The sequence below is a fragment of the Malurus melanocephalus genome, unplaced genomic scaffold (genome assembly GCF_030028575.1).
Source record: "Malurus melanocephalus ecotype Western Australia unplaced genomic scaffold, MMel_1.1 scaffold_113, whole genome shotgun sequence".
NCBI classification, from domain to species: domain Eukaryota; kingdom Metazoa; phylum Chordata; class Aves; order Passeriformes; family Maluridae; genus Malurus; species Malurus melanocephalus.
The window spans coordinates 1,122,949-1,146,949 of record NW_026623345.1 but is presented as its reverse complement, the minus strand read 5'-3'; the positions used below and the strand labels follow the sequence as shown (position 1 = coordinate 1,146,949).

Sequence of the window (24,001 nt, the reverse complement as noted above, 5' to 3'; positions counted from 1 at the left end):
TTAAAGGRGGGGCAGGTAGCCTGTGACTGGGGCACCGGTGTGGGGAAGACCCCGCACGGAGCGGGGGGGTAGATGAAACCTTTGCTCATCCTTGGATGCAGTCCCATCTCTAATCCTTGAGGTTTTTTCTAAGAAAGGCGGTTCAACCCAGGGGGCCAAAGGAGATGCAGGGAAAGCTTTTATTGGTATATTCCAGCACACGTCAGCCCAGTTAAAAAAAATCTTCGTTTCTCTGAGAGCTTTTTAACACGGCTCGGGCAGCAATTGGTACAGGGACAGCAAACCAGGCTGCATCTGCTCAGCCCCAGTCACAAGCTCCCTGCTTCCTCCGAGAGTGAGTGTGTGTGCGTGTGTGTGTGTGTGCGTGTGCGCGCTAGACACAGGCATCCGCTCCCAGCATCTCGCTGCCTCCTGCATCCTCCGGCAGCAAGTGCACGGCTCTGGCTTCCCGGGTACCACCCTCGCCGCTCCATCCCCTGACAGGGATTTGCACGCGGGGCACGGCATGCGGTGAGCGCCCGCGGCTGGAGAGGGGCTGGTGGCCAGAGGCAGCGGCGATGGACACCGTGTGGACTGCTGTCTAGGGCTCGTGTTCCCAGAGCGACCCTGATCCTGGTAAGTGGGGTTTTTTTTTGCCATTGTCGGTGCTTTGCTGGGTGCGTGGCACGGGCTGTCCACATATCGTGTCACCCTTGGGTGGGTTTCCCCACTGACCCCGGGGTCCTGGTGCCAGGGAGGGTGGCCAGAGCTGCTGGGATGGGATKCCTGGGAGTGGGGATGGTGATGGGGTGAGAGGGTCCTGCCCAGGCATTGGGGTCCTCATGTGGGTACTGGGGAGAGGGGCTGGGGAGGGAGAGGAGAAGGAGAAGTGTGGAGCTGGGCAGGAGCTGTGTCTGCTGCAGAGGAAGGGACTCTGCTGTCACGGCATTTTCATCCCCCTCTGGGAGATGAAAGCGTGCGACACACCTATAAAATCTGCCATAGCGCGGCAGGACGGGCAACCCGATCCGGCAGGGACAGCAGCCACCGGCTTGRTGTCCCCAGGACTGGGACACAGCACAGCTGGGGCTCCTGCTACCCCCCACAGATATCCCCACTGGACYCCCACAGCCCTGCAGAGGGTGGGAGGGTACCATCAGCCACGGACCTCCCTGCCCCATGGCAAATAGATCATCTCGCAGCAGCAGCAGTCCCAGCAGTGCCACAGTTCCAGCATGTGCTGTCTGCCTGGGAGAGGGGACAAGGGGATGCTGCCAGACCCCTGTGGCCATCTGCAGCCAGCTCAAAGAGGTGGAATGCAATGACCCCTAAGCAGAGCCTGCTGCCTTTGCAGCCTGGCCCCCCTCACCCCAGGAAGTGAGCTACTATCAGAGCGTGCAGGGCTGTGCCAGAGCCATGCCAGAGCCGTGGCAGCCCTGCTCCTCTCAGCCCTGCTCSTYTCAGCCCTGCTCCATGCCCTTCAGACATGTCCATGCCATGGGCTCCAAGGTTCCAGGGCTGTCCTCTCTGTTGGTACCCCACCCCTCTGCCCCCAAGGTCCCTAATGCTCCCAGAAGGAGCACAGCACTGTGGGGCAAAAGACCCAGAAGCTTGGAGAGGGCAGGGAGGAGGCCTGACCCTCTGGCAGCCCGTGGCAACCAGGTGCATCATTGCCCACAATCAGAGAGCTTGCTCCTGGCACACAAGGGGGTTCTGCTCCCAGCCYGCCCCTGATGCATCCCCTGATGAAGGTGAGTGCCGTGGACCCTACTCAAGGGTGCATCAGCCCAAGCACCTGCTGACCCTTCATTTGCTGACAGGGCCTTGCAGCGAGGACACACCGTGGGGCAGGTAACTGTCAGTCCTACAGACCCTGTGCACTCACACCCCTATATCCCTGGGCTGCCACTGCACACCACAACAGCTCACCCTGCACCCCCAGCCCCCGAAAAGCACCCATCCCGCAACCCCAGCTGCCACTGACATCACCCCATTCCCACAGCTGCTGCAACATCCCTGCACCCAAAGCCACCACCCACCCCATGCCCACAGCCTCTGCGACACCCTTCGTGTGCCATAACACCTGCCCTGTGCTGCCAGCCACGCCGTAGCACACCCRCCCCAAAACACATCCACCCCTTGCCCCTCACACACCCCATAATGCATCCATTCCTAACGAAGACACCTCCCCTGTGCTGTTCCCCGACGCATCCGTCCTGCGCTCGCAGCCACCACACCGCCCCCGCTGCGCCGCGCTACGCCCACCTGYGTGTCACCCGCCGCCCCGCACCCACCACTAACCTGGCACCCCGTAACCCCAGCACAAGCCACGTGTGCTCTGCATTGCGAGAGAGATTTTGCAGCCACGCAGGAACCACTGGYTGTGCTTGCATCCAGATGCTCTGCCCTGTTTCCTTCTCCCGGGGTGCCTCCGTACTAGCCACCAGCTCTCTCCCCTTTCCCACCTAACACAGGCTTAATCCCCACTCCAGCTGCACCAGCCTTGCTTCAGTGCTCAGTTTCCCCCACGCAGAGAGGAGCGTGAGGCTGGGAAAGATGCGTCCATGGGTGCTAAGAGGATGAAGTGCTTTCTGGCTCAGCGTTTTGCTGCAGGAATGAAGCGGCAAGGAGCAAATCCGAAGGAGAAGAGTGAGGGGAACGGGTGTTGCCCAAGGATCAGGGCAGGGGTGCAGGGGGCTGGGGGCAAGGGAAGGGAAGGGAAGTGAAGGGGTTGGGAAGGTGCCCACCACCCACTGTGACAGCCCCCAGTGCTGACAGGGTTCAGTGCAGCCGGGTGTTTACAGGCAGCTCCTTCCTGTGCCCAGATTTAGCTCCTCTGTGGGGGCGACCTAAAAATAGCCCCACACTGCAGCCTGGCAGCAAGGTCGAGGCCCCCGCACCTCTTTGGTCACGGTGAGACAGGTGGTGGTTCTGTTTGCCTTGGGGGGTGGACACAAATAGCGCTGGAGAAACCTTCCCCCAAGGACATGTGGGGACGCAGGGGCTGCTCAGGTGTCTSGGCTGCTATGAGGAAAGATTGCCCCTGTCCTCCCTCCCCAGGAGAAGGGRGACTCTCCAAGTCTGGCAGGACCCCGAGTGAGGCCAGGTTCTGTGTGAGGGTGAAGTCCCACCCCACAAAGCCAGGCAGGACAAGCAGGGCATGAGGCACAGACAAAAAGGGGTCTGGAGAGTGCAGAGCAAGTTTGGGGTATCTGAGGAGCAACGGGGCCTACGGAAAGGCAGTGGAGTGTGGAGACTGAGCTCAGGGTGAAGCCATTCAGCTCTGGATGTGCAGACAGGATCCAGCTGTGCAGCACTGGCAGGGGCAGGGAGACCAGCAGAGCTGAGAGCAGACAGAAGTCATGAAAGGAGTGACACTGTCCAGGCTCCAGGCACACAGTAGCCAGTGGCAGAAGGCACTCAGGAGTAGACTTTGGAGAGGACACAAAATAGGGAGRTGGGCTGGGATCTTCCAGCAGCAGCACAGTGCAGGTGGGTGACTACGACATGAACACCCAGGGAACCTGAGCTGGGGGGGAATAGAGCAGGTCCACACACCAGCCACCCTTCCAGWGCCCAGGCAGCCCCACTGCACTGCAGGGTGCCTGGGGCTGGGGCACCCCGAGCTCAGCAGCACTGTGGGGAGAAGCAGACAGCAGGCTGGGATCAGGAATACCCGTGTGGGTACCAGGGAGACAGGAGTGCTGTGGGCCACACCCCTCTTTTCACTCTTCTCCATGAGCCTAGCCCCTCCCTGTCCCCCTAGGACCCTCTCCTCCCTGTTCCTGCCCAAGCCTTGGGCAGGAGYAAGCCTGGATCTGGCCAGCGCTCGGTAGTGCAGGAACCTGCAAAGGCAGATTTTGGGGGGATTTCCCTGTGACATCTCCGACTCTCTCGCTCGCAGGCAGAGCTGCAATGCTGCCCAGCAGCAGAGCTGATCCTGACCACGGCAGACGTGATCCTGAGCCAGCCAGGCAGAGGGTGGTGGCACGGCGAGGAGGTAGAAACACCCAGGTGTTTTCCTTCCCTCTGGCACAGCCGCAGAGATGCTGTTGCTGTGGCTTGGACACGTGCCTCCAGCTCTGCCCCGCTCCCACCTTTGCAAAGCCCCGGGAGCTGAAGAATGCCGAGCACCAGCTCCAAGCCGGGCACCACGGCCACCAGGTGCAAATCCCCCAACCCACACGGCGCACGCTGCTGGGACCCCCACACACAGGACGGGGCCCACACGTGTTGCAAACCCGGCTCAGCGCGTGGGAATCTGCAGGCAGATGGTCCCGCGGTGGTGGGGAGAGGCTGGGAAATCACATGCGTGTGCACGCAGTGGTGTTTGCCGCCTGCCAGCACGCTCTGCTCCGCTCCGCTCGGCCCTGCTGCTGCGGGGTACCTGTAATTACCCTGACCAGGCTCCCTGCCACAGCAGTGCCCGCGGTGTCGAGTCCTCCCGCAGACACTGACATCCCAGCGTGTGCACGCGTGCTGCTAATTACCCCGCTACGTGGGGACTCCCCAGCTGAGGCTGACGGGGCGGGAGATTGCTGCTCAGATCTCCCCGCTTTGCCTCCTGGTCCCTGGGCACCAGCTGGAGGTGCCTCTTTGCCGCAGCATAGAATTAGAGAATAATTAAGGCTTGAAAAGACCTCTAAGATCATCAAGTCCAACCATTAACCCCTTACTAAGGCCACCACTAAACTATGTCCCTAAGTGCCATGTCTACATGTTTTTTAAACACTTCCAGGAAYRGTGATTCCACCACTGCCCTGGGCAGCACCTTCCATAATGCACCCCCAGCATGGCACGAGGGAAGCACTTGGACCCATGTGGGGTAATGCTGTGCCCCACAACGCTGGAGACCAAATCCTGCTTCTCCCCAGCTTCAACTCACACCCAGTGAGACAGAGTCCAACTTGTTATTGCTGCTAATGTTGGTCTCCCCATTCTGCCCTAAGATGGTCTTCCCTTGGTACTGAAGCCACACATCCTTCTTGGGACCCATGTGCCCCAGTCCCATACACTGCTCCTCCTCCCTCTTGCAYCCTCACAGCCCTCCTACGGCTGGGACAGCCTCCTCACATGGGTCCTTGCAGGATGCAGGATGCCCAATGATCACCTCAGTGCCACACAAAAATGCATGTGAGCGCAAGAAAGGCAGGTGAGTGAAGAGGRATTTAAGGAAGGTGAGGGGTCAGCGCCAGACCTGCTATGACCTAGTCCTGGGCAGAGCTGCCAGGACAATATCTTTCACCCTTGACTGGCCACAGAGGCTGCGTTCAAGGCAGAAAGGAGATGCACRCAAGGAGGAGGGTTACAGCTGGTCCCAGTCCCTCTGGGATTTACTGATCTGACATGGGAAAGGCCTGRATGTGCTTCTTGTTAAGCTGGAGTCTAGAGAGCAAGGGTGGGGGAGGCACCCCCAAACCAAATCCCTGCCTTCTGTCCCACTCCCTCACCAACACTCAGACCCTTCAWGGCCAGGGATCCATCTCCCCACAACCCCAGCATCAGCTTGTCACATAGACCCCATTTGTCCCTACCCTGAGCTGCTCTTCACACAGCTGGGGGGAAAACCACTGTGACACCCTTTTGGTGTCTGGGACATGGCACATTCCTTCCCACCGCAGAGCCATGGGGGTGCTGATGTCCAGGAGGCAGACGGTGGAGAGGGTGCAGAAGGTCAGCTTGGCCGTGTCAGCCTTCAAGGACGGGCTGCGGGAGCAGCCATCGACACGGCGTCGGGCGGAGGCGGGGACCACACGCCAGGGGACGCTGGAGCAAGAGGTGCAGGAGGGAGAGGAGGARCCGTCGGCAGGACCTTCCCAGGCGGAGGAGAGCAGTGCCAGCAAGGCAGCCTGGGAGCGGCTGCGGGATGGCCGGGGCGTGGAGCCGGAGGAGTTTGACCGGGCCAACAGGTTCACGCCGCCTGCCTTCATCCGGCCCAAGAGAGAGCTGCACGATGATGAGCCCCCGGACATCAGCCTGGAGCAGAGGGAGCAGGTGAGCTGATGAAACCACAGAAACAGCGTGGGAGGGATGGGGACAGGGCTGGAGGGTCACGGAGGAGAGCCCAGGGCTGCACAAGCACCTGAGTGCTTGCCAGGCAGTGACAGTCTCGAAGGGCATGGCAAAGCCCTGTGGAGGTGGCTCAGTGGGGCAGAGTGCCATTGGCCAGGCTGGGCAGGTGGAGGTGCCACACGGAGGGGGACGCAAATGTTCAGATGTGCCCTGAAAGGACCTGGAGTGTCGTGGAAAGAAGTCACTGATGGGCACAGACAGCCCTAGGTCTGGGGAGGAGAGCACGATTTGACCTCCCGGTTTGTCAGCCTACAGTCAATCACCCTGCAGCTCAGGCCTCCCCTCTGCAGCCCTGATGGCCCTGCCCAACAGTTTATCCATCCATAGCCCCAATCCTGCAGCCCACCTACCCATACTCACAACCTTACCCATCCACTCACCCAGCAAACCCACACCCCAGCCCACCTACAGCCTTGTATAGACCCGTACAGATATAAAATACTCTGAGTTAGAAGGGACCCACATGGGTCACCAACATCCAGCTCCTGGCTGTGCACAGGGCAGCCCAAGAATCACTCCATGTGYCTGAGAGTGTTGTCCAGGTTTGGTGCTGTGACCACTGCCCTGGGTAGCCTGTTTCACTGTCCAACTATGCTCTGAGGCTAGATCACCCAGGACAGCCATATAATACACCAGTTAGTATCTCACTGGAAGTGGAAATGAAAATGTGTGGAAAACCTTACTGCTTATTCATCCATACTTACAACCCAAAAGACCAGCCAGTCTACAACCTTACAGTCCAACCACCAACACCTACCATGCTGCACCCCAGAGAACCCACCAGCCCTATAGCCAAACCCATCCACTCACCATTTACCCCACAAACACACTCTCCTTCCTCTAACTCAACCAGCCATGTCATTTCCCTTAACCAGCCCCATGCATTCCCATCTTCCTGTCCTCTCTGCTCCTCAACAACCACCCCACCTGCAAAGCATCACCGAGCACGAGAAGCCAAGCCCCTGCCCACACTGCTCTGCTGAGCACGTGCCCATCCATCCCCAGATCGTGAATGATGAAATGTGTGAGATCTGCGAGGTGTGGACRGCCGAGAGCCTCTTTCCGTGCCGCATCTGCCACCGGGTGTACCATGATGGCTGCCTGCGCCGCATGGGATACCTGCAGAAGGACAGCGCCGTGGAGGTGACAGAGACGGCGCACACCGAGACGGGTTGGAGCTGCTACTACTGCGTGAGTGCCTGGAGTAGGGGTCACCAGGCTTCTGCTGGGTGGTGGGTGCTCCCCAGGGAACTTTGCCCCACACGGATATGAGCAGGGTCCCACCTCACAGCCTGGTCTGGAGCAATGGCAGACCTGCTGCTCTCCAGTTCCCACTGCCCACCTTGGCCTGATGGGCTCACCAGATACCCAGGACAGTGGCCCTTTGTCGCCTCCCCACCCCTGCAGTCAGCTCCCCCAGACCTTGGTGGGGTATGTGACACCATGGGCACACAAGATGTTATGGCAGAGCTGGAATGGCCAAAGCCCAGGGACTTGGAGGCATCCCACGGCAGCACCCCAGGGTGACTCAGCACAACTACCCTCTCTGGGTGCCCATACCSACACGCTTTCATGGGAATCCAGTGCTGCCATATAGACATGTGCTTCCTCCACCCCATGTCTTTGCCCCATGGCTCCTCTCTGCCCCCCACCCCAGGACAACCTCAATCTGTTGCTGACAGAGGAAGAGATGTACAGCCTGATGGAGACCCTGAAGAGCTGCAAGATCATTCCAGGTGCGTACCCTCTGTACGCTGGGTCCCAGATGGCTGTGGGAAGCAGCTGGGGAGGTGGGCCCCCCTCCTTCCTGGGCGCAGCACAGCCAATCTGTCCCCTACAGAGAGCTGCCTGACCCTGGATGACTTCCTGCACTACAAACACCAAGTGCACAAGCAGCAGTTTGAGCGGACTATGCCCGAGGCGCAGGAAGAGCAGGCAGCCCTGCAGTTCAACGCCCTGGACCCCGACAAGAAGGGGCACATCGAGTGGCAGGACTTCCTCTCCCACGAGTCCATCCAGCTGCTGCAGAAAATACGGCCGCAGGTATGGTTGTGGCATCCAGGGCTAGCTCCCATAGCTGCCACCCACAGCTGGCTACCGTGGCCAGCACCTGTGGTAGGGRCACCTGGGGCCAGCACCCACACCCACAGCACCCAAGGTCAGTGCGCATGACCAGCACCCATGGTCATGGCAGCCAAAGCTCTCTCCTACAGCTGATGCTCAAGGCTGTGGCGTCTGGAGCTGACTCCCACAGCCAGCCCTCCTGGCCATGGCACTTAGGGTGGAGACCCCCACAGCTTTGGGCGTACGAGCAGGGAGATTCCCACAGGATGAATGCTCCACCTTCACTTCTCTGACCCTGTAGAATGCCCTTCTGCGGCTGCTGACACCCAAGGAGCGGGAGCGGGCACGGGCAGCCTTCCTGGCCCTGGACCAGGACAACGATGGCTTAATCGGGGAGGGCGAGTGCCGCCAGGCCCGGCACACCTGGTTCCGCAAGCACCAAAAGGAGATGCTGTCCTGCAACGTCAGGTAAGGGGATGCCCACCCTGGTGTAGGGGTGATACCCGTCCAAGACTCCCACCACAGCCCCAACAACTACCAAAGCGGCTCAGCACACAAATGGCTGCTCCCCCTTCCCGCCAGCTCCCCTTCCATGGCCTCTCATCCCTGTGCACCCTCTTCCCCCACCACCACCATTTGCAGTGCAAGGAGTGGGGATGAAGAGCATCCTCCTCCCTGCCACAGCATCAGCCATGTGGGCCCCATATCAGAGGGCAGCCCCGCCAGCAGCAGGAATGGCAAGAGCCCGGAGAAGATCCTGCCAGCCACAAAGCAGGACGAGACCAGGTGAGGCAGGGATGGTTGGGGGATTGTAGACACCCCCATTTTGCGGGGTGACCCAGAGGGTGTAGCATTTCCTGGGTGTCTGACAAGCCCACATCTGCCCACAGGAACATTGACTGGCCTGGATTCCTGCGGGAGAATGTCGTCTACATCCTGGCCGCACGCCCCAACAGCGCAGCCCTGCACCTGCAGCCCCCCGCCTAGACCCGGCCGCGCCTCGAGGGCGCAGTGCCACGCCCGCCATGCTGACCTGCCCCGCCCTCCCTCCCCGTGGGCACAGCCGGGCACCGATTGGCTGGCGGGGAAGTGGCCATGCTGCCTTTTGCCCCACCCCCCCCCCTTGGATTGGCTGTGAAGAGGCTGGGTGCTGGGCTTTGATTGGCTGAGGGAGCGGGAGCGGTTCTCAGGTCTCTGATTGGTGGGGGGAAGCTGGGCGGGGCAGGGCGTGTCCCCACTGCCCTCCCCCCCACTTTGGAGGGACCACAGTGGGGAAGAGTCCCATGCCTGGGGTCACCATGGGGCACAAGAGGCAGGGGATGTGCTGCCCCCATGATCCCCAATCCCAGAGCACCCCCACAGMTGCCAGGACCTGATCCCAGGACCCRCAGACAGAGCAGGGYCTGCCCTGGGTAGTTGTGGGGTGACAGCAGAACCCAGAGCATCCGTGTGCCCCCAGCCTCCCACAGCACCATGGGGCTCATGGCTGAGCCTCTGTGTGCCACGGGCAGCAGGTCTGCGGCAAGCAGTGCCTCAGCTCACTGGCATGGTGGATCCTTGGGGAATGTGACTGACCCCTCCTGGGGTCATTCACATCCCTGCCCTGCTCCACCAGGGGCTGGAGCCCAGTCGGTCCATCCTTGCACGGCCCATGGTTGTGTCTGGGAGACTGTTCCCTGGCATGGCTCAGCCCCTCCCTGCTGGCGACCAACTATTTAACGCCAGGAGTGATGGTGTGAGAGAGAGCTCTGGGAACAGAAAGCATCAGAGGGGCGGGAAGGCAACGTCAGATGTAGGGAAAGCCTCCTATGCATCTGACCTTGCTGGCAGCACTCCTCTGCATCCCTCAGCCCCTCCTGTACCCCCAGTTGCAAGGGATGTTCTTCGCCTGCTCACCATTCCAGTTCCACACCAACTCCATTCAGTTCTGCTCTCTGCCCACCACATCAAGTGGGTGACCTCACCTCGTTGGGAGCATTAGAGCGGGTGGTGAGGAGGAGGAGACAGAGCCCAGAGCCCCCACAGGTGTCAGCTACAGGAATGAGGCATTCACTGGACCGGGTTGGTGCTTGGCAGCCCTAAGGTAGTTAGATGCACTCAGCCCACAAGTGAAGGAGCAGGGAGCCCAGAAACCTTGCCCCAAACACACCAGGGGTTGGGATGCCCAGGTCCCACCGCAGCCCCWGCAGCTGCTCCCTGCCCCCCTAATCCTTTCCCTGCAGTGCCCTCAGCTTCTCCCTGCCTGGTGTGCCCTGCCTCAGCCGAAGGCCCCGGGGTGTACACAGACCAGTGATGCACCTGCAACAACCTGGTCACTCCCTCACCTCCATCCCCGATGCCCTGGGGGCATCAGCCCAGCCAGTCCCCTTCCCCCAGCCAGGGCACAGCTCCCCTCTCCAGGGTCTCTCCCACTGCAAGACCAGGAGGCGCACCAGTGCCACGACATCTTCCTCTACCACCCTGGCATGCCAGGCCAATGGGGATATTTTGGATGCCAGGTCCGAGATGTGGCCAGCGCGCCAATGGGGATATTTCGGATGCCAGGTCCGAGATGTGGCCAGAGCCATGGCGAGGAGGCGGCCGTGGGTGCGTGGGTTGCAGCTCCCTATCTGTACTGAGATACATCCATTAAACAGCTGTGTCCAGCTAGCCTCTGTCTGGTGTGCTTTTAGGGATTTTGGCTTCTCTGAGGGCATTTCTTRGGACCCACAGCTGTCTATTGTTTAAAATACCCCAGACTCAGGTCACTGTCCGATCAGACAGACTTGGCCTCTTGTCCCCAGAGCATCCTAAAACAGTGATGGGGGGAAGACAGCAGATGTGCCCAGRACCTGGCAAACTCAGGGTGGCCCATGTCTCCCCAGGAAGGCAGACATTAAGGAGAGTGCCTGGCTGGTCCTGGAACCACCCCAAACACTGCAGTGGAAGGGACACCCCTCCCCTGGGATGAATGTGGTCCCTGCCTTCAGAGGCACTGGATGCTGAGAACGGAGCACTGAGCACTTGAGACAGCTGGGTGCTGGGAACAGGCTGTCTGCAGCAGTTGGAAAATCCAAAATAACCCCACAGAGACACCAGAGTTCCCCAAGAGAGTGCCCCCATGGCTGGAATGCTCCAGCTAGTCACATCCACAGAGCTCCCAGGGAAAGCTGCAGTTGTGGCTGGCAGCACACGGTCTGTGGGAACCAGGCTGCCAGTAAAGGGGGCTCACCAGGCTGGAGGGTCTTCCTTTGCACAGTGCCTATGCTGCAGCTGGGAGGGGCATGGGATTTTGAGGAGAGGATCTGGGAGGGAATTAGGAGGGGGGATGCAGAGCTTGCTGCCAGAAGCTTGACTTGGACATCTGAGCTCACTCCCACGGCCACAGTGGGACACCCTTGCATCCAGAAAAAGCTTGACTTGGACATTTGAGCCCACTCCCACAGTCGCAGCGGGTTACCATTGCGTACAAACCACAACAGTGGTCTCCAGCTCACCCACAGAGAAAATCCAGCAAGCATTTCAGGCTCTGAGAACCAGATTAGCCGTAAAATTAGCTGTGTCACCTGGGAGAGGCACTCATCACCTTGGGGAAGAGGGTGGACRTCTGCAGGAAGGGGGAGCTGACGATGATTTTGTGCTCGATAGTGGGATGTCATGGATTGGTGATGATGCAGGCTCTGTCAGTGGAGGGAAACCCAGGGAAGCCCTCTCATGGCGAGATGATGTTAAATCACTGTGTTATTGCTCCGTCTGCTGGAAATGAAGAGCAAGCTGGCACAGAGCATAGGATTGAGGGCCCTCGGAGTGGAGCATCCGCTGCCAGTATCCCAAARCCACACCCCCAAACCCTACAGGATCCAGACTGAGGGCAGAAACTCACAAGTGTAATCCAACCCCACATTGCACCCAGCTTTTCACCTGGAGAACAAGGCACAAGCAGGTCTCCCAGCCCCAGCCTATCCTGCTACCCTCTGCAGCAGTCTGGTACCCCTGCCAGGGCACACAGTCCCTGGGGAACTGGCTATCAAGGGCCAGAGGAACCCATGGTGRCCTGTGTCCTGCAGGGCTGCCACCACTGCAGCACCAGCTTCSCAGCTGTCATAGATCCCTGCTGAGTGACCACCATGGAGCAGTGTGCCCCAGCCATGTCTCCACAGCATCAAGGTCTGGGCAGAAAAGAGAGAGGTATGAAGGGTAAATGGGCAAGGTGTTGCTGTGGCTTCTCTTAGATGTCATCTGGTCCTTCAAAACTGCTGATCTCAGGGACACTGTCCCAAGAAAGTCTCTGTTGTCTGCAGACCACCCTCCCTAATGCTGGGACTAACCTGTATCCAGATGCTGGGGGATACCTTCCCCTGAACATGGTACAAACCTAAACACCTGAAACCTGGTGCAAAGCTCTCTCTGGATACTTGCGCAATCTTCTCACTGCATGATGGTGCAAACCTCTCCCCAAATCTCTCTGAATGCTGGTGCAAACTGAGTACAGTTGCAAACTTTTCCCTTAACAGCAGTGCAAACGTCCCCATGGTGATCCCAAAGACCTCAAACCAAAGGATCAGGATGCTCACATGGGATTTAAGGCTGGGGCAAGAACCAGCTGCCCAGCCCAACCCTCTCAAGCCCTGTTGAATTGACAGTGTCTGTGCAGCTCACATACCTGCTGTCCCACACCTGTCACCCACCACCAAGTACCATGCACTGTGCTGTGCTCCCCACCTGGGGGTTCCTAGCCCCAGGGCTCTGGTCCAGCATCACCCAGCCTGCAGCCAGGGGCAGAGTCTTGGGGTCCTGGGGAGCAGCTCTGCCTCCTGTATTTCACAGCAGGCAGTGGTCAAAGTATTGGCCACCTTTCACCCAGGTGGTCCCTCTACCTGGGAAGGGACTGGCAAATCCACTGGCTCAGGAGCCACGCACAGGTGATGGAGTGCTGCCCCATGGGGGCCCCAGGACATGGGGGGGAAGTAGTGCCTCACTCTCTATTGAGGTCACCCCCTCTGCCTGGCTGCAGGKTCATTGCACAGGGCTGTCATCCCTTCAAAAAAAACTCAGTTATTGAGGACGATGGGTACTTGKCTGTGCACCTCAGGTGTGCAGGATAGCACCCTCCTCCAAGCCTGGACACSTCTGCATGTCCCCAGGGCTCCCCTGCACTCAGCCAGGGGCCCTCAGGTCTGGTGTATCCAGAGRGGAAGTGACCACAATGAGCTGACACCAAAGCCCCACAACTTTCAGGAGAATTGTGCTGACACAGAGGGGAGGAAGGTGACCAGAGGGTCCCACTGGGCAGTGTCCCCATGAGCCCCTGGCACTTGATTATCAYTGGAGCAAGATGTCAGAGCCCCATCCCATCATTGCCACAGGATCAGTCAAGAGACCACTGGCAAGAAAAGGCAGATCTCTGAGCAGCCTGTGACAGTGACAGGGAAAGCAGCAGCCACAGCCCCTGGAGGCAGTGGCACCCTGGTGGCCCCAACCATCCTTCCCCTACCAGGCCAGAGCAGRAGTGACCATGCAGAGCAGGGATAAATGTCCCCATTTAGCATCATCACCCCAAATGCAAGCAGGGAAAGGAGGTGGGAAAGCTGAGAGGATTTGGGAGCACAGAACTGGGATGAGGAGATTGGATTACCCAGAAGTGATCCCCACCCCACCCCGAATCAGGGTTCCTAGGGACACCAGGGCCCTCTGCGGAGACTTGAGGAAGGACTGGGGGGGTGAGTGGGCTGGGAAGGATTGCAAGGGGCCATWAGAAATGTGTGCGTGTCTCCCGCAGCAGAGAGGTGGCCACGGGGTGTCGCCCCTGCTTCACGCCGGTCGCCGGCAGTGCCACTTGGGAACACGCAGAGCGCTTGTAGGGAGGGAGCAGGGATCCAGGGAGGAAGGATGCAGGGAGAGGGGGCCTAGGGACTCATTTCAATACCCCGAAATCATTTTGTAGGCTGTTTGGTGACCCCCCTTCCCTCCTACCGCAAACCTAGTTCTGACTCCAACCTCTGCCTCATAGCACGCTTCTCCCTGGTTATATGCCCCTGGCTGTGAATGGAGGGCCACACCCCCTGCCAGGGAGCTGGGATTGAGCCCGGGCAGCCCCAGGCTCCTGCAGGGGTGGCTCCATTCTCTACAGCMCCCTGGAGATGGGAGATCTTGGGCACTGGAGAAGAGGGATTGAGTCAGGGCACCCCTTCCCCATGAGTTGCATGGGCGGTCAGAGCCCCCTCCTCTCCTTGTCCACTGGCAGGAGCTCTGGGCACCCCCTCCTCTATACACAGCCACTGCACCCCCAAAATAGCCGGAGGGTCTGACCATGCCAGGCACTGTAACCTGTCTGGGAAGATTGATGGAGTGATGGAAATTAAGCCTGGCASGAGAGGTGGTGGCAGGAGTAGGACAGCGATGCCCACCACCACCTGCTGGGACCAGTCACATGCTGCTTGAATCCACAGGGCGGTCTGGAGGGAGCGGTTTGGGACCCGAATGGGGAAAAGGCATCCCGTCCCCAGCACGTACCCAGACCACTGCCAGCTGCTGGATGATGTGCCCCAACAGGACGCAACTCCACAGGCACTCCAGCATGGAGAGGGTGTGCTCCTCTCCCAGGAAATGCACATGTCCTAGGCCACCCACAGGAGCCCACACAGGGCCTATGCATGCTTTCCAAGCCGCACACTGTGCCACCAGCTCCCGCCACCCCCACACTGCTGGCTCGGTGGCCCTGACACAGTGCAGGACTGCCAGACACTCCCTCCCATTCCCAGCACACTCTCTCCCACTTTCCTCCGCACAGCACGGCTGCGTGGGGTGACACGAGGTGTCTGCGTGGTGCAAAGGGTGCTCTGGGGTCAGGGGGGGCACAGCACAGTGCCAAGCACAGCAAGTTTCTTGTTCCCACAGCAGCTTTGCTGTGACTCATCCTGGCAGCCCACACAACACTCAGGCAGGGTGTCCAGGTCCTCTCATGCCCCCGAGCAAGGCCATACGGGAGCAATGCACTAACAGCACTTGTTGCCTGCCTCCTYACTTCTCTGGTCCTACTGCCCTGGCATTACAGTGGGACTGGGAACTGGCCCCAGCCCTGGACTTCCATGTTCCTCTCTGCACCCCACTGCCTACCAGGCACTGGGGCTGGTGTGGCAGGGGCTGTTGGTTGCCAAACAGAACAGGGAGTGAAATTATTTGGGATACAGCAAAGGGCAGGACCTGTCTTTCCACTTTGGCTGCACATACCCAAGCGCCACGGCTAGCATTGGAGCAGCTGGTGATGGTCCCTCTGGGTAGCACAGTGGGCAGCTGTACAGTGCCATGCCATGTCCATGTGTGCCCCATCACCCCTATTCATGSCATGTGCATGCTGTGCATCCCAGTATCCCCCCTCTGCTTGGGATATGCCCCTGGACCTATAAGACAGCACACATAGTCCTCTCAGCTCACCCTCAAGTCATGGGACACTGATAAGAAAGCATCTAATGTGGGAGCTCAGCGGGGCCAAGACATATCCTGCTGGCCAGGGAAAGAGGAAGGCAGCCAGAGTACCTGGAAAGCAGGGATTTGGATCTGAGCCACTCCAAAAAATGAGCATTGTGCTTGGCACAGGCAGAGGCACCMAGCCCTCAGCCGACTGGGGACACAGAGATCCATTTGGGTTATCTGCCAACCCACACAGCATCAATGGGGCCATTCACTCCTCAGGAGTGGGGCCTGGGGCTTTAGCAGCAAGGATGGGAGTAATAAAGGGGGGAGGCACCTCATGTTCAGCATGGAGAACCCCGTGACCCAGCAGGAAAATGATCCGGGGGCTGGAGTGACTGATCTGTGAGGAGCCGCACAAAACTATATCTGTCTCACTTGGCTGAGCGATGACTAAGGGAAGGACAGGAGAGCAGTCTGCACACCGCCAGGCAGAGGAGGAATTATTTAGGCTGGAGCATGGGGGTGGAGGGATGGGGGCTGGATGGAGATGGGTGGAGGGAAGGTGGAGGCTAGGTGGGATGCTCTGGTAATGCTMCCCCTCTCTGCTGGAGGGACACCAAGTACTGGTGAGACACAGGACAAGAACCGGGGAACTAGGAACTGCTGGTTCCCTTTTGGGGAGAAAATACTTTCAGCCAAGGGAGTGTCCTGCCCTGGCTCCAACAGCACAGCCAGGCACTGGCTCGGAGACCATGAGTCCTGCAGAACAGACAACATCTTCCACACATGGGAAAATGCCCAGCAGTTGCCTGCACAGGGCAGGCCTCAGAGGGTGGAGAAATGGCCCCACTTCATGGCATCTCTTCTGAGGCCCCAGCCCACAGCAATGCTMTCAGGTAACCACTTGTCACACAACAAAAATCGAAGGAAGGAGAAGAGGATGCCAAGGCCCAGGGGCTCAGCATCCTCTGGGACCAATCCCTTTTCCCAGAAGGAGGGGACTTCACCACATGAGCTGTTCCCAAAGCCAACAGGTACCAAATCTGTTKTGGGGGGTCATCTAGTGCTTTAGGAGCTGGCAGCAGCATGAAGAGCAAGCGAAGTGCACAGAGCCACAACTCAAGTGGATACATTGATTRGGCCACCCTGCCTCATCCATCTGAACTTTACCACCCTTCTACCCACTTTGCCAAGATTTTTGCAGCATAACTGTGGTACAAACATTCCAGGCCAGCTGCCACATTAAGCTATGGGAGCGCACAGGCTGCTTCATGCATGGGGAGYACACCCAAGTGATCTTTGTGCACTCCAGACCATAAAGCCCAGGARGATGTTTGCAAAGGAGCATCATTTTTAGTTCAGGAAGTCCCCAACACTTGTAGCCAGGAGTCCCATCAGTTGAACATATTGGCTTACAAGAGCAGGACCACAGCACAGGATAGTGCAGGAAAAAAAATTAAGGAAGAGGCTGTAACCCAGCATGATTTCATGKCCATATGTTCATCAAGGTTTGTCAAATAATCCTAGCTTCTTTATTGGATGACTATAAATTCAGTGGCTAAAACACCACCATGGACATACCAGGTTGCTGCCAGGTCATCCCTCCATCACCCTGAGCAGTGGAAAATGCTGGGAGGAGCACTGGGCAATGTTGGGGGAGCATGGATGAGCGCCCCAGTGGGCAGTGCTGGGAGAGCACTGAGTAATGCCAGGGGAGCACTGGGCAATGCTGGGACAGCACTGAGCACTGCCAGAGGGGCACGAGCCAATGTTGTGGGAACACCACACAATGCTGAGGGAGCACCAGGCTGTATCAGGGGAATACAGAGCAATACCAGGGGAGCATTAAGCAATTCCAGGTGAGCAGAGACCAAAAAYGGGAGCTCCAGGCAAAGTCAGGTGAGCACCACAAGCCCAGTGACCTGCCAGGACCCAGCCCTAGGGTCTTCATCCATCACACCAACTCTTACAGGGAGCAACAACTCTGTCACTGTTTAGCCCCCTCTGTGATAGTCTGTGCCCCATTTGTCCTAGGCTAGCACCAAGGCAGGATTCAGAAGCCACAGCATCATCCCAGCTTCATCTCCCATCCTCTCATCTTCAAAAGAACTTGATGTGCTCTTCCAACACCCTCGCCGTAGCCTGGCAACGGCAGCACCAGCATAGAAACAGCTGTACTGGCATGGAAACGGCAGTACTGGCATGGCAACGCAGTGGTAGAGAGATAAAAATGTCAGGCAGATCCACTCTTCTGCTTCCCACAGCAACAAAACTGCCCCGTCTCCCTTGGAYACCTCCAAAGGGTTCTGGGCACCAGGCACGATGAACCCTGCCAGCCCCATGTCCTCTCACCATTGCCCAGCATTGTATGAGATGAGTTGCTGGGTCTCAGCCCAGGTCTCACAGACCTGGCATAAAGGGATCCCCAGCAGCAGAGATGCCCTTTGGGGGTGCAAACAAGGGTAGAATCATGCCCCACTCTCACCACTTGCAGAGCAAACACCTGGTTTGAGGGGCACAAGTCTGCAAGACCCGAGAAAATGGTTCCTGATTTTTTGGCTGCCAAGGGCATTTCCCCGGCAGCCAGTCTCTCTGTCTGCCTTAGCTGGCCTGTCGTCCCGGGATACCCCTGCGGTGCAGAGGAAAGGCACACGGGACATTAGGACTGCCCTCCTCATCCCATTTGGGTGAGGGGAAGTGCTCCCGGCAGCAGGCAGGGAGGGCAGCCCGAGCATCCCACTCTGCCGGGTAAGGAGATCCGGTGGGGCATCGGAAGTTACACAACGCTGCGCTATGCAGACAAGGCAGCGAGCACTGCGGGGGCGCACGGCAGCCCCCGCAGTGAATTCCCTGACGTGGCAAACATCTCCCGAAGCCCCCTCGATGCCCACCTGCACACGCAGGCAGGAGCCCACGCACATACGCAGGCAGGAGCCCACACACTGGCACACGCCTGCCTCTAAAGGAAAAGCCTCGCCAGAGCCAGAGCTGAAATAGTGAATTGCCTCATTCATTCACCCTCTCCGGAAGCTTTGCCCTTACATGCAAACATACGCGCAGGCAGACATGTGTGGCAGACACGTGCGACCATCCCTACCCCCTCCAGGAATTCCGGCCCCCCCAGCCGACTTCTTCACCACCAAACTGAAGTACAGTCTGCTCCCATGCATGTCCTCAAAGGAAAATCCCAGCTCCACAGGAGGGAAGCCCTGATTGGGGCAGATACATTGAGGTGTCCCATATTGCCTGGGTGGGGGAAATGCCCCCTCTCCATTTTTGGTTCCAAAACCAGAGACTCACATGGGACATACCTCCTTAGCACACATACAAACACTCACAGCCACATTTGTCCCCTTGGTTCAGTGAAGACCCTTACACAGGGAGGCTACTGTAGCAAAAACCTTCACCATGGCCAGACAGGTCACTCCACCCCAAAAAGACTAAGCTGGACTCGGCAGAAGCTGTGCAGGTCCTGCTATGTGCAAGGCATGGGGGAAGGTCCTGCTATGTGCAAGGCATGGGGGTCACATACGTGCATTGCAGGCAGTGTGTAAATACCCACTGACACATCCATATGGGATGGGCATGGGCAGAAACCTCCATTACTAAGCCAAAAAGTCTGGCTTGGAGTTTTCACGCATCAAACACTCCCCAGGAAGCACAGGCTCACAGGTGCCACATGTGTCACAATGCACACCAGTGTGCAACCCCCAGCAGATGCAGCCTGACACATGTGTACACATGCCTGACACACTTCACAATGCACAGGCTCTGCTGACCCAGCACACACCGGGCAGACACAGGCATGGTCAGGAAGCAGTGGGGCAGAGTGGTGCTTGACTGTGCCCYAGCACAACCCCGCTCTGCCAGTGTGTCCTTATATAACTCCAGCTGAGTGTGGGACAAGCCACTGCACCAAGCTGGGAGATGAAGTGAATTCAGCTCATTACCTTTCCTAGAATAACTGCAAGTCCCTCGAGGTGCCCAAGAAAACATCCCATCTCCACTTCCCTCCCACTCACTCAGCAGCACCAACCTGTGGTGCAGTGGTAGCAGCCACCACAGTGTGTGTGGCATCCACAAGCACATCATTGTGAGACCCTTTCCCAACCCAGAGCCAGGTCAGAGATCCTGGCATCCATGATCCACAACACATCCCCAGTCCCTCCCCTCACACAGGAGTGAGACACTGATGCACCTGCAGGTACCCCAGGACCTGCAGAACAGGTGCCYAGCTCAGTCCCTCCCTCGAATTGCACAGATATGTGTCAACATCTGCATTGGACAGAAAACATTTTCTACAGTGGGCATTAACCCTCACCTCAGAGTGACCCAGGGATTCAGACACTGGATACACACCTCAAAGAAGCAAARGCATCAGCGCTCACTCTGCATCATCTCCCTGCCTGCTCCCTCAATGATTGCTCTTCCTAATTGACTTTAAATATTCATATTTTTTCCTCAACCTGATCTAGAATTTGAGACTAGACACAGGCACTTGTATGTGCCCAGACTGCTGATTTGTCCTGACCCAGCCTGCTGTCTCCCTCACTGAACCCTTCTCCTCCACAAACACAGATCATTCGGTCCCACTCCAGCTTGAGCAATACTTTATAAAGAAGGTGRTTTGCCAAAGAACTCTGCCTCCATCATTGTGTGGCAGCAATCCCGGGTACCCATGGTGCAACTCAGCCTCTCTCCCCAGGCCCAGTACATTGAACCTTCTATGGTTTTGTTCCTTCCCAGCAGCAGCAATTTCTGCTCTCCACCTCCCTCCCACTCCCCATCCTCCAAGCTGTACGTTCAGTGCCCCTGCCTTACTGAAAGTTGAAACAAAGCAGGGAGTCAGTTTGGGACTGATTTTCTGAAGCATTAATTCTTCTATCCTGTTCTCATGTGGAGACGCTGCTGCTCTCCTCATTTACTCCCTAATTACCCAGCACTATAGCTTTTCCCTCACTATGCTGTCTCTCTCAGCAAATCAGAAGTGGGGGAATGCAAAGGTTTACTTTCACCCACCATCATCCCTGACCAGGCTTGGATGTATTTTCTTTGTGTGTACTTGATACTTGGATGTATTAGCTTTATTTTGAGGTCTGGCATCGTGTGCCGGGCTGAATCCTCTCTTCAGTTCTCMCCATGGGAAACAGGACATAGCTTTGGGTATGAGAGCCCCAGTGCTGCACATTGTTGGTCAGCCGTGCAGGGCTTCCAGATATCTGCATCCCCAGGGATCTGGCCTCTCTGGGTTGGGCCTCTCCAAGCTGAGCAAGTGTGGAAGGAGAAGGATACCTTGACAGGTTAGTGGACACCTTTGAGGCCATCTGGACAAAACCAGTCTCCTTTCCCCAAAGAACAGAGCAGTGCATCCAGCAAAAACACAAGCAGAAGTCAGCCACTACAGACACTACTCACCTGCCAGGCAGGAAAGGATGAATGTGCTCAGATATCTTGTGATAGGCGCYCAGGGAGACCACATCCAACTGAAAYCCCCAAGGACTKCTCTCTGGATCAGRGGACATGAGAAAGGCACTTAACTYGCAGATGGTGGGACTGTTAACCACTCCCTATTTTATACATAACCTCCACACCCAGCCACATCTCCCCATCCTCCAAGAGAGAAACAGGCAGGGAGGAAAAGCCTCCTTSCTCCAGCCTCCAGCCACAACACCACTTCAGCCAACCCCTGCCAGCATCCCCAGCTCTGCATTCCCTCCCAGYTCAACATCAACACTGGCTGAAATCTTGGGCTCCTGATGAAAAGCTTTAGGCAAGACTGTTTTCTGTCAGGAGCAGACATTGACCTGGAGATCTGCAGAGCCATCATACAATGAGCATGGTGCCATACAACAAGTCCAAGGGCCAAGAAGCACAAAACCCCWTGAGACTGAGTCAAGATACCCCAAGTCAGGCAGCTCCACATGTCTCCTTTTGTTTCTGAAGACAAGACAGGGCCATCTCAGCATCCTCCAGCACTCCTTTCTCCTCTGCACAGGGATCTTCATGGCTTTACCTGCTCACTGTCTGTAATCTTGTTGGACCAAGGAGATGGGATACTCAGGAAGTAGCCAAATCAGACAGATTGTAGTTATAGGCTATTGGGAGGCAGAGAAGAAAACCAGCATCACGGCAGCACCAGTGGAATCTTCTGCTCCCAGAAAAACATTACCTGCATCCCTCTGAGACCACCTGCCATAGGGCCGGGGCAGACACAGGGAAGGAGGGTTGGTAGGCAATGGAGAAGAGCCAAGACCAAAACAAAGGGAAGCTTGCCCGCTCTATCAGAAAACTCTCCTTGCAGACAACCCCTGTAATAATTTTATTTTTATTCTAGAGGTCACACATTTGGTAGCACATAGGTATTAAGCTTCCTAYAGCAGTCAACTGGGCACCACCTGCTGTCCTGATGAACTCCTCACAGCTCATTTGGTACATTAAGAATTAGGCACCAGGTGGATCTGKTAAGGAAAGGAATCAGACACACTTGCAGTAGATGCAGCAGGGTTTGTCTCCAGCCTGGACACCCACCTCCAGCTATGACTTTCAGGAACAGCATCCCTGCTGGGAGCACCTGGGAACACCACTGTCCTGGAGAACATGGACTCAGGACATTTCCAGGCCAAAATTTCCTAAATGGTGTGGTGGCTGGAGACCCTGGAAAGACTCAGGGCCCTTGCAGCCAAACATGGAGCAGAAACAACTTGATCAAAATGTAACTTGGAGAGATCAACATCCCCAGGAGAAACGAAGTAAACAACTTGGTCAGAATGTAACTTGGGAAAGMCATGCCTAGGAGGAACCAAGTGCTGCAGGATTGCTTTGGTGATGAAAGCAGGGCAAAAGGCTGGAAGTTGAAACAGAGCCAACCTAAACTTCAACACATGTCCTCCACGTGCAGTTGAATCCCCAGGGGTGACTGACGCTATTTGGGCTCCCTGGCGCAGCTGGCCTCCCTTCCAGGGAGATGTGAAGGTCAGAGGTGAGTGGCAAGGAGGATGTCAGGGGCTGTGGGGGTGCTGCTGGCTCTCATTTATCATCATCCTGMCTTGCTAGGTAGCATCTCAACCAGAGTCAAGACACTCTAGATTCTAAACTTTTGCCGGCTGCTGCTTCCCACAGCAGTCTGGGACAAATTGCCACATTYCAGCACGCCAGGTTGAGGTGGGGACACTGCCTTTCCTCTTTTACCTGGCTGGATACAGGGCTCAAAGAGACGGCTCCACAAGGGGCTTTTTCCACCCACRCACTCTGCATGCCCAGTTTAGACCTCTGTGTTGGTGGTTTCAGCAAGAGAGACAGCAGGCTAGGTCAGGACAAAGCAAAGTGTCCAGAAGCAGRATCTGCCTAGTGGAACATTTCTTTTCCCCAGGCTCTACCACAGCAAAGGCACTGCAGCATCCCTTATGTTGCCTTTTCCTCCCACCCACTGCTGCCCTCAGGATTTGGCCACTCCAGCAGAGCCTGAGCACAGGTGGGGACAGCAGGGGACTGGAGAAGACTGRAGTCCTCCCACACACTGCTCCCTAGTGCCACACAGAGCCGTTCACATGCCGCCCGCACATCTGACACGGGTGGCAGGAGAGCCCTGCTGTGCTCATYCGAGGGGGCTGGCGAAGGTCAGCCCGGGAGATGGTCTCCAGCAAGGGCTGCTTGCCAACCCCCGGCTGGGAACCACGCAAGAATAGCGGTAGGAAGGAAAAAAAGAAAGGAGAAAAAAAAATGAAAGATGAAAAAGAAAAAAATAACCCAGCTGGCAGCACAGACGCTGCCGGGAGAGGAAGCGACAGGTTGAGACAAGGACATGGCTCATTATGCCACCCCCGCAGGTGCGGAGAGCCGAGCGGAGCGGCCGGCTCGGCTGCCGCCGGCGGCGCTGGCAGGGGGAGACAGCGGCCACCATCCTCAGCCCCAGCCGGGGAGGACAAACCGAACACCATCATTATGGCCGAGAGTAGCCTCCACCCCCTTCCYCCTACATGCCCGGGGAGGCCAGTCAGGCTCTGGTGACACATGGCACCACAAGGACATAGAAGACGCTGCTGGAACAAGCTCTTCTAGTGCTGCAACAACCGTCCTTGGTGGTTTGCAAGGTCAGCCTGAATAAAGCCCCAAGCAGCATATGCTGACCTTGTGGCTGATCCTGCTTGCTGGGGACCATTCCAATCTAAGTTACCCCATGCCGGGCAGGCACAAGCCCACCTCATRCTGAGGCTACCAACACAGCCAGGGTGACTGGGAGCTGGTAAGAGCTGGTGGTTTCCTCAGAGGACAGGCCAGGGGCTGGATGACCCCCAAGGAAGAAATTTTCCACATCTGGACAGGGTTCCCCTGCATGAACAGTGACTTCTGTTGGAACTGAGAGCCCAACCTGTCCTGGAAGGTGACCCACCAGCATCTCCTTAGAGAGGCATCAGGCTCAGACCACAGTCAGGACTGCAGCAGGCAGGGAATGGAGCATTAATCTCCACCAAAAAAAAAAAAAAAAAAAAAAAAA

At 57.4% G+C, this 24,001-nt stretch overlaps 1 protein-coding gene across 1 annotated transcript; it reads left to right on the top strand.

Moving 5' to 3' along the window:
• Window positions 1-310: 310 nt before the first annotated feature.
• PHF24 (PHD finger protein 24) lies at window positions 311-10,755 on the top strand. The gene is made up of 8 exons (XM_057369609.1): window positions 311-615; window positions 5,601-5,973; window positions 7,057-7,242; window positions 7,709-7,787; window positions 7,892-8,094; window positions 8,417-8,583; window positions 8,800-8,901; window positions 9,006-10,755. The coding sequence occupies exons 2-8, from the start codon at window positions 5,605-5,607 to the stop codon at window positions 9,100-9,102; spliced, it is 1,203 nt and encodes a 400-aa protein (XP_057225592.1). The 5' UTR covers window positions 311-615; window positions 5,601-5,604; the 3' UTR covers window positions 9,103-10,755.
• The last annotated feature ends 13,246 nt before the right edge of the window (window positions 10,756-24,001 follow it).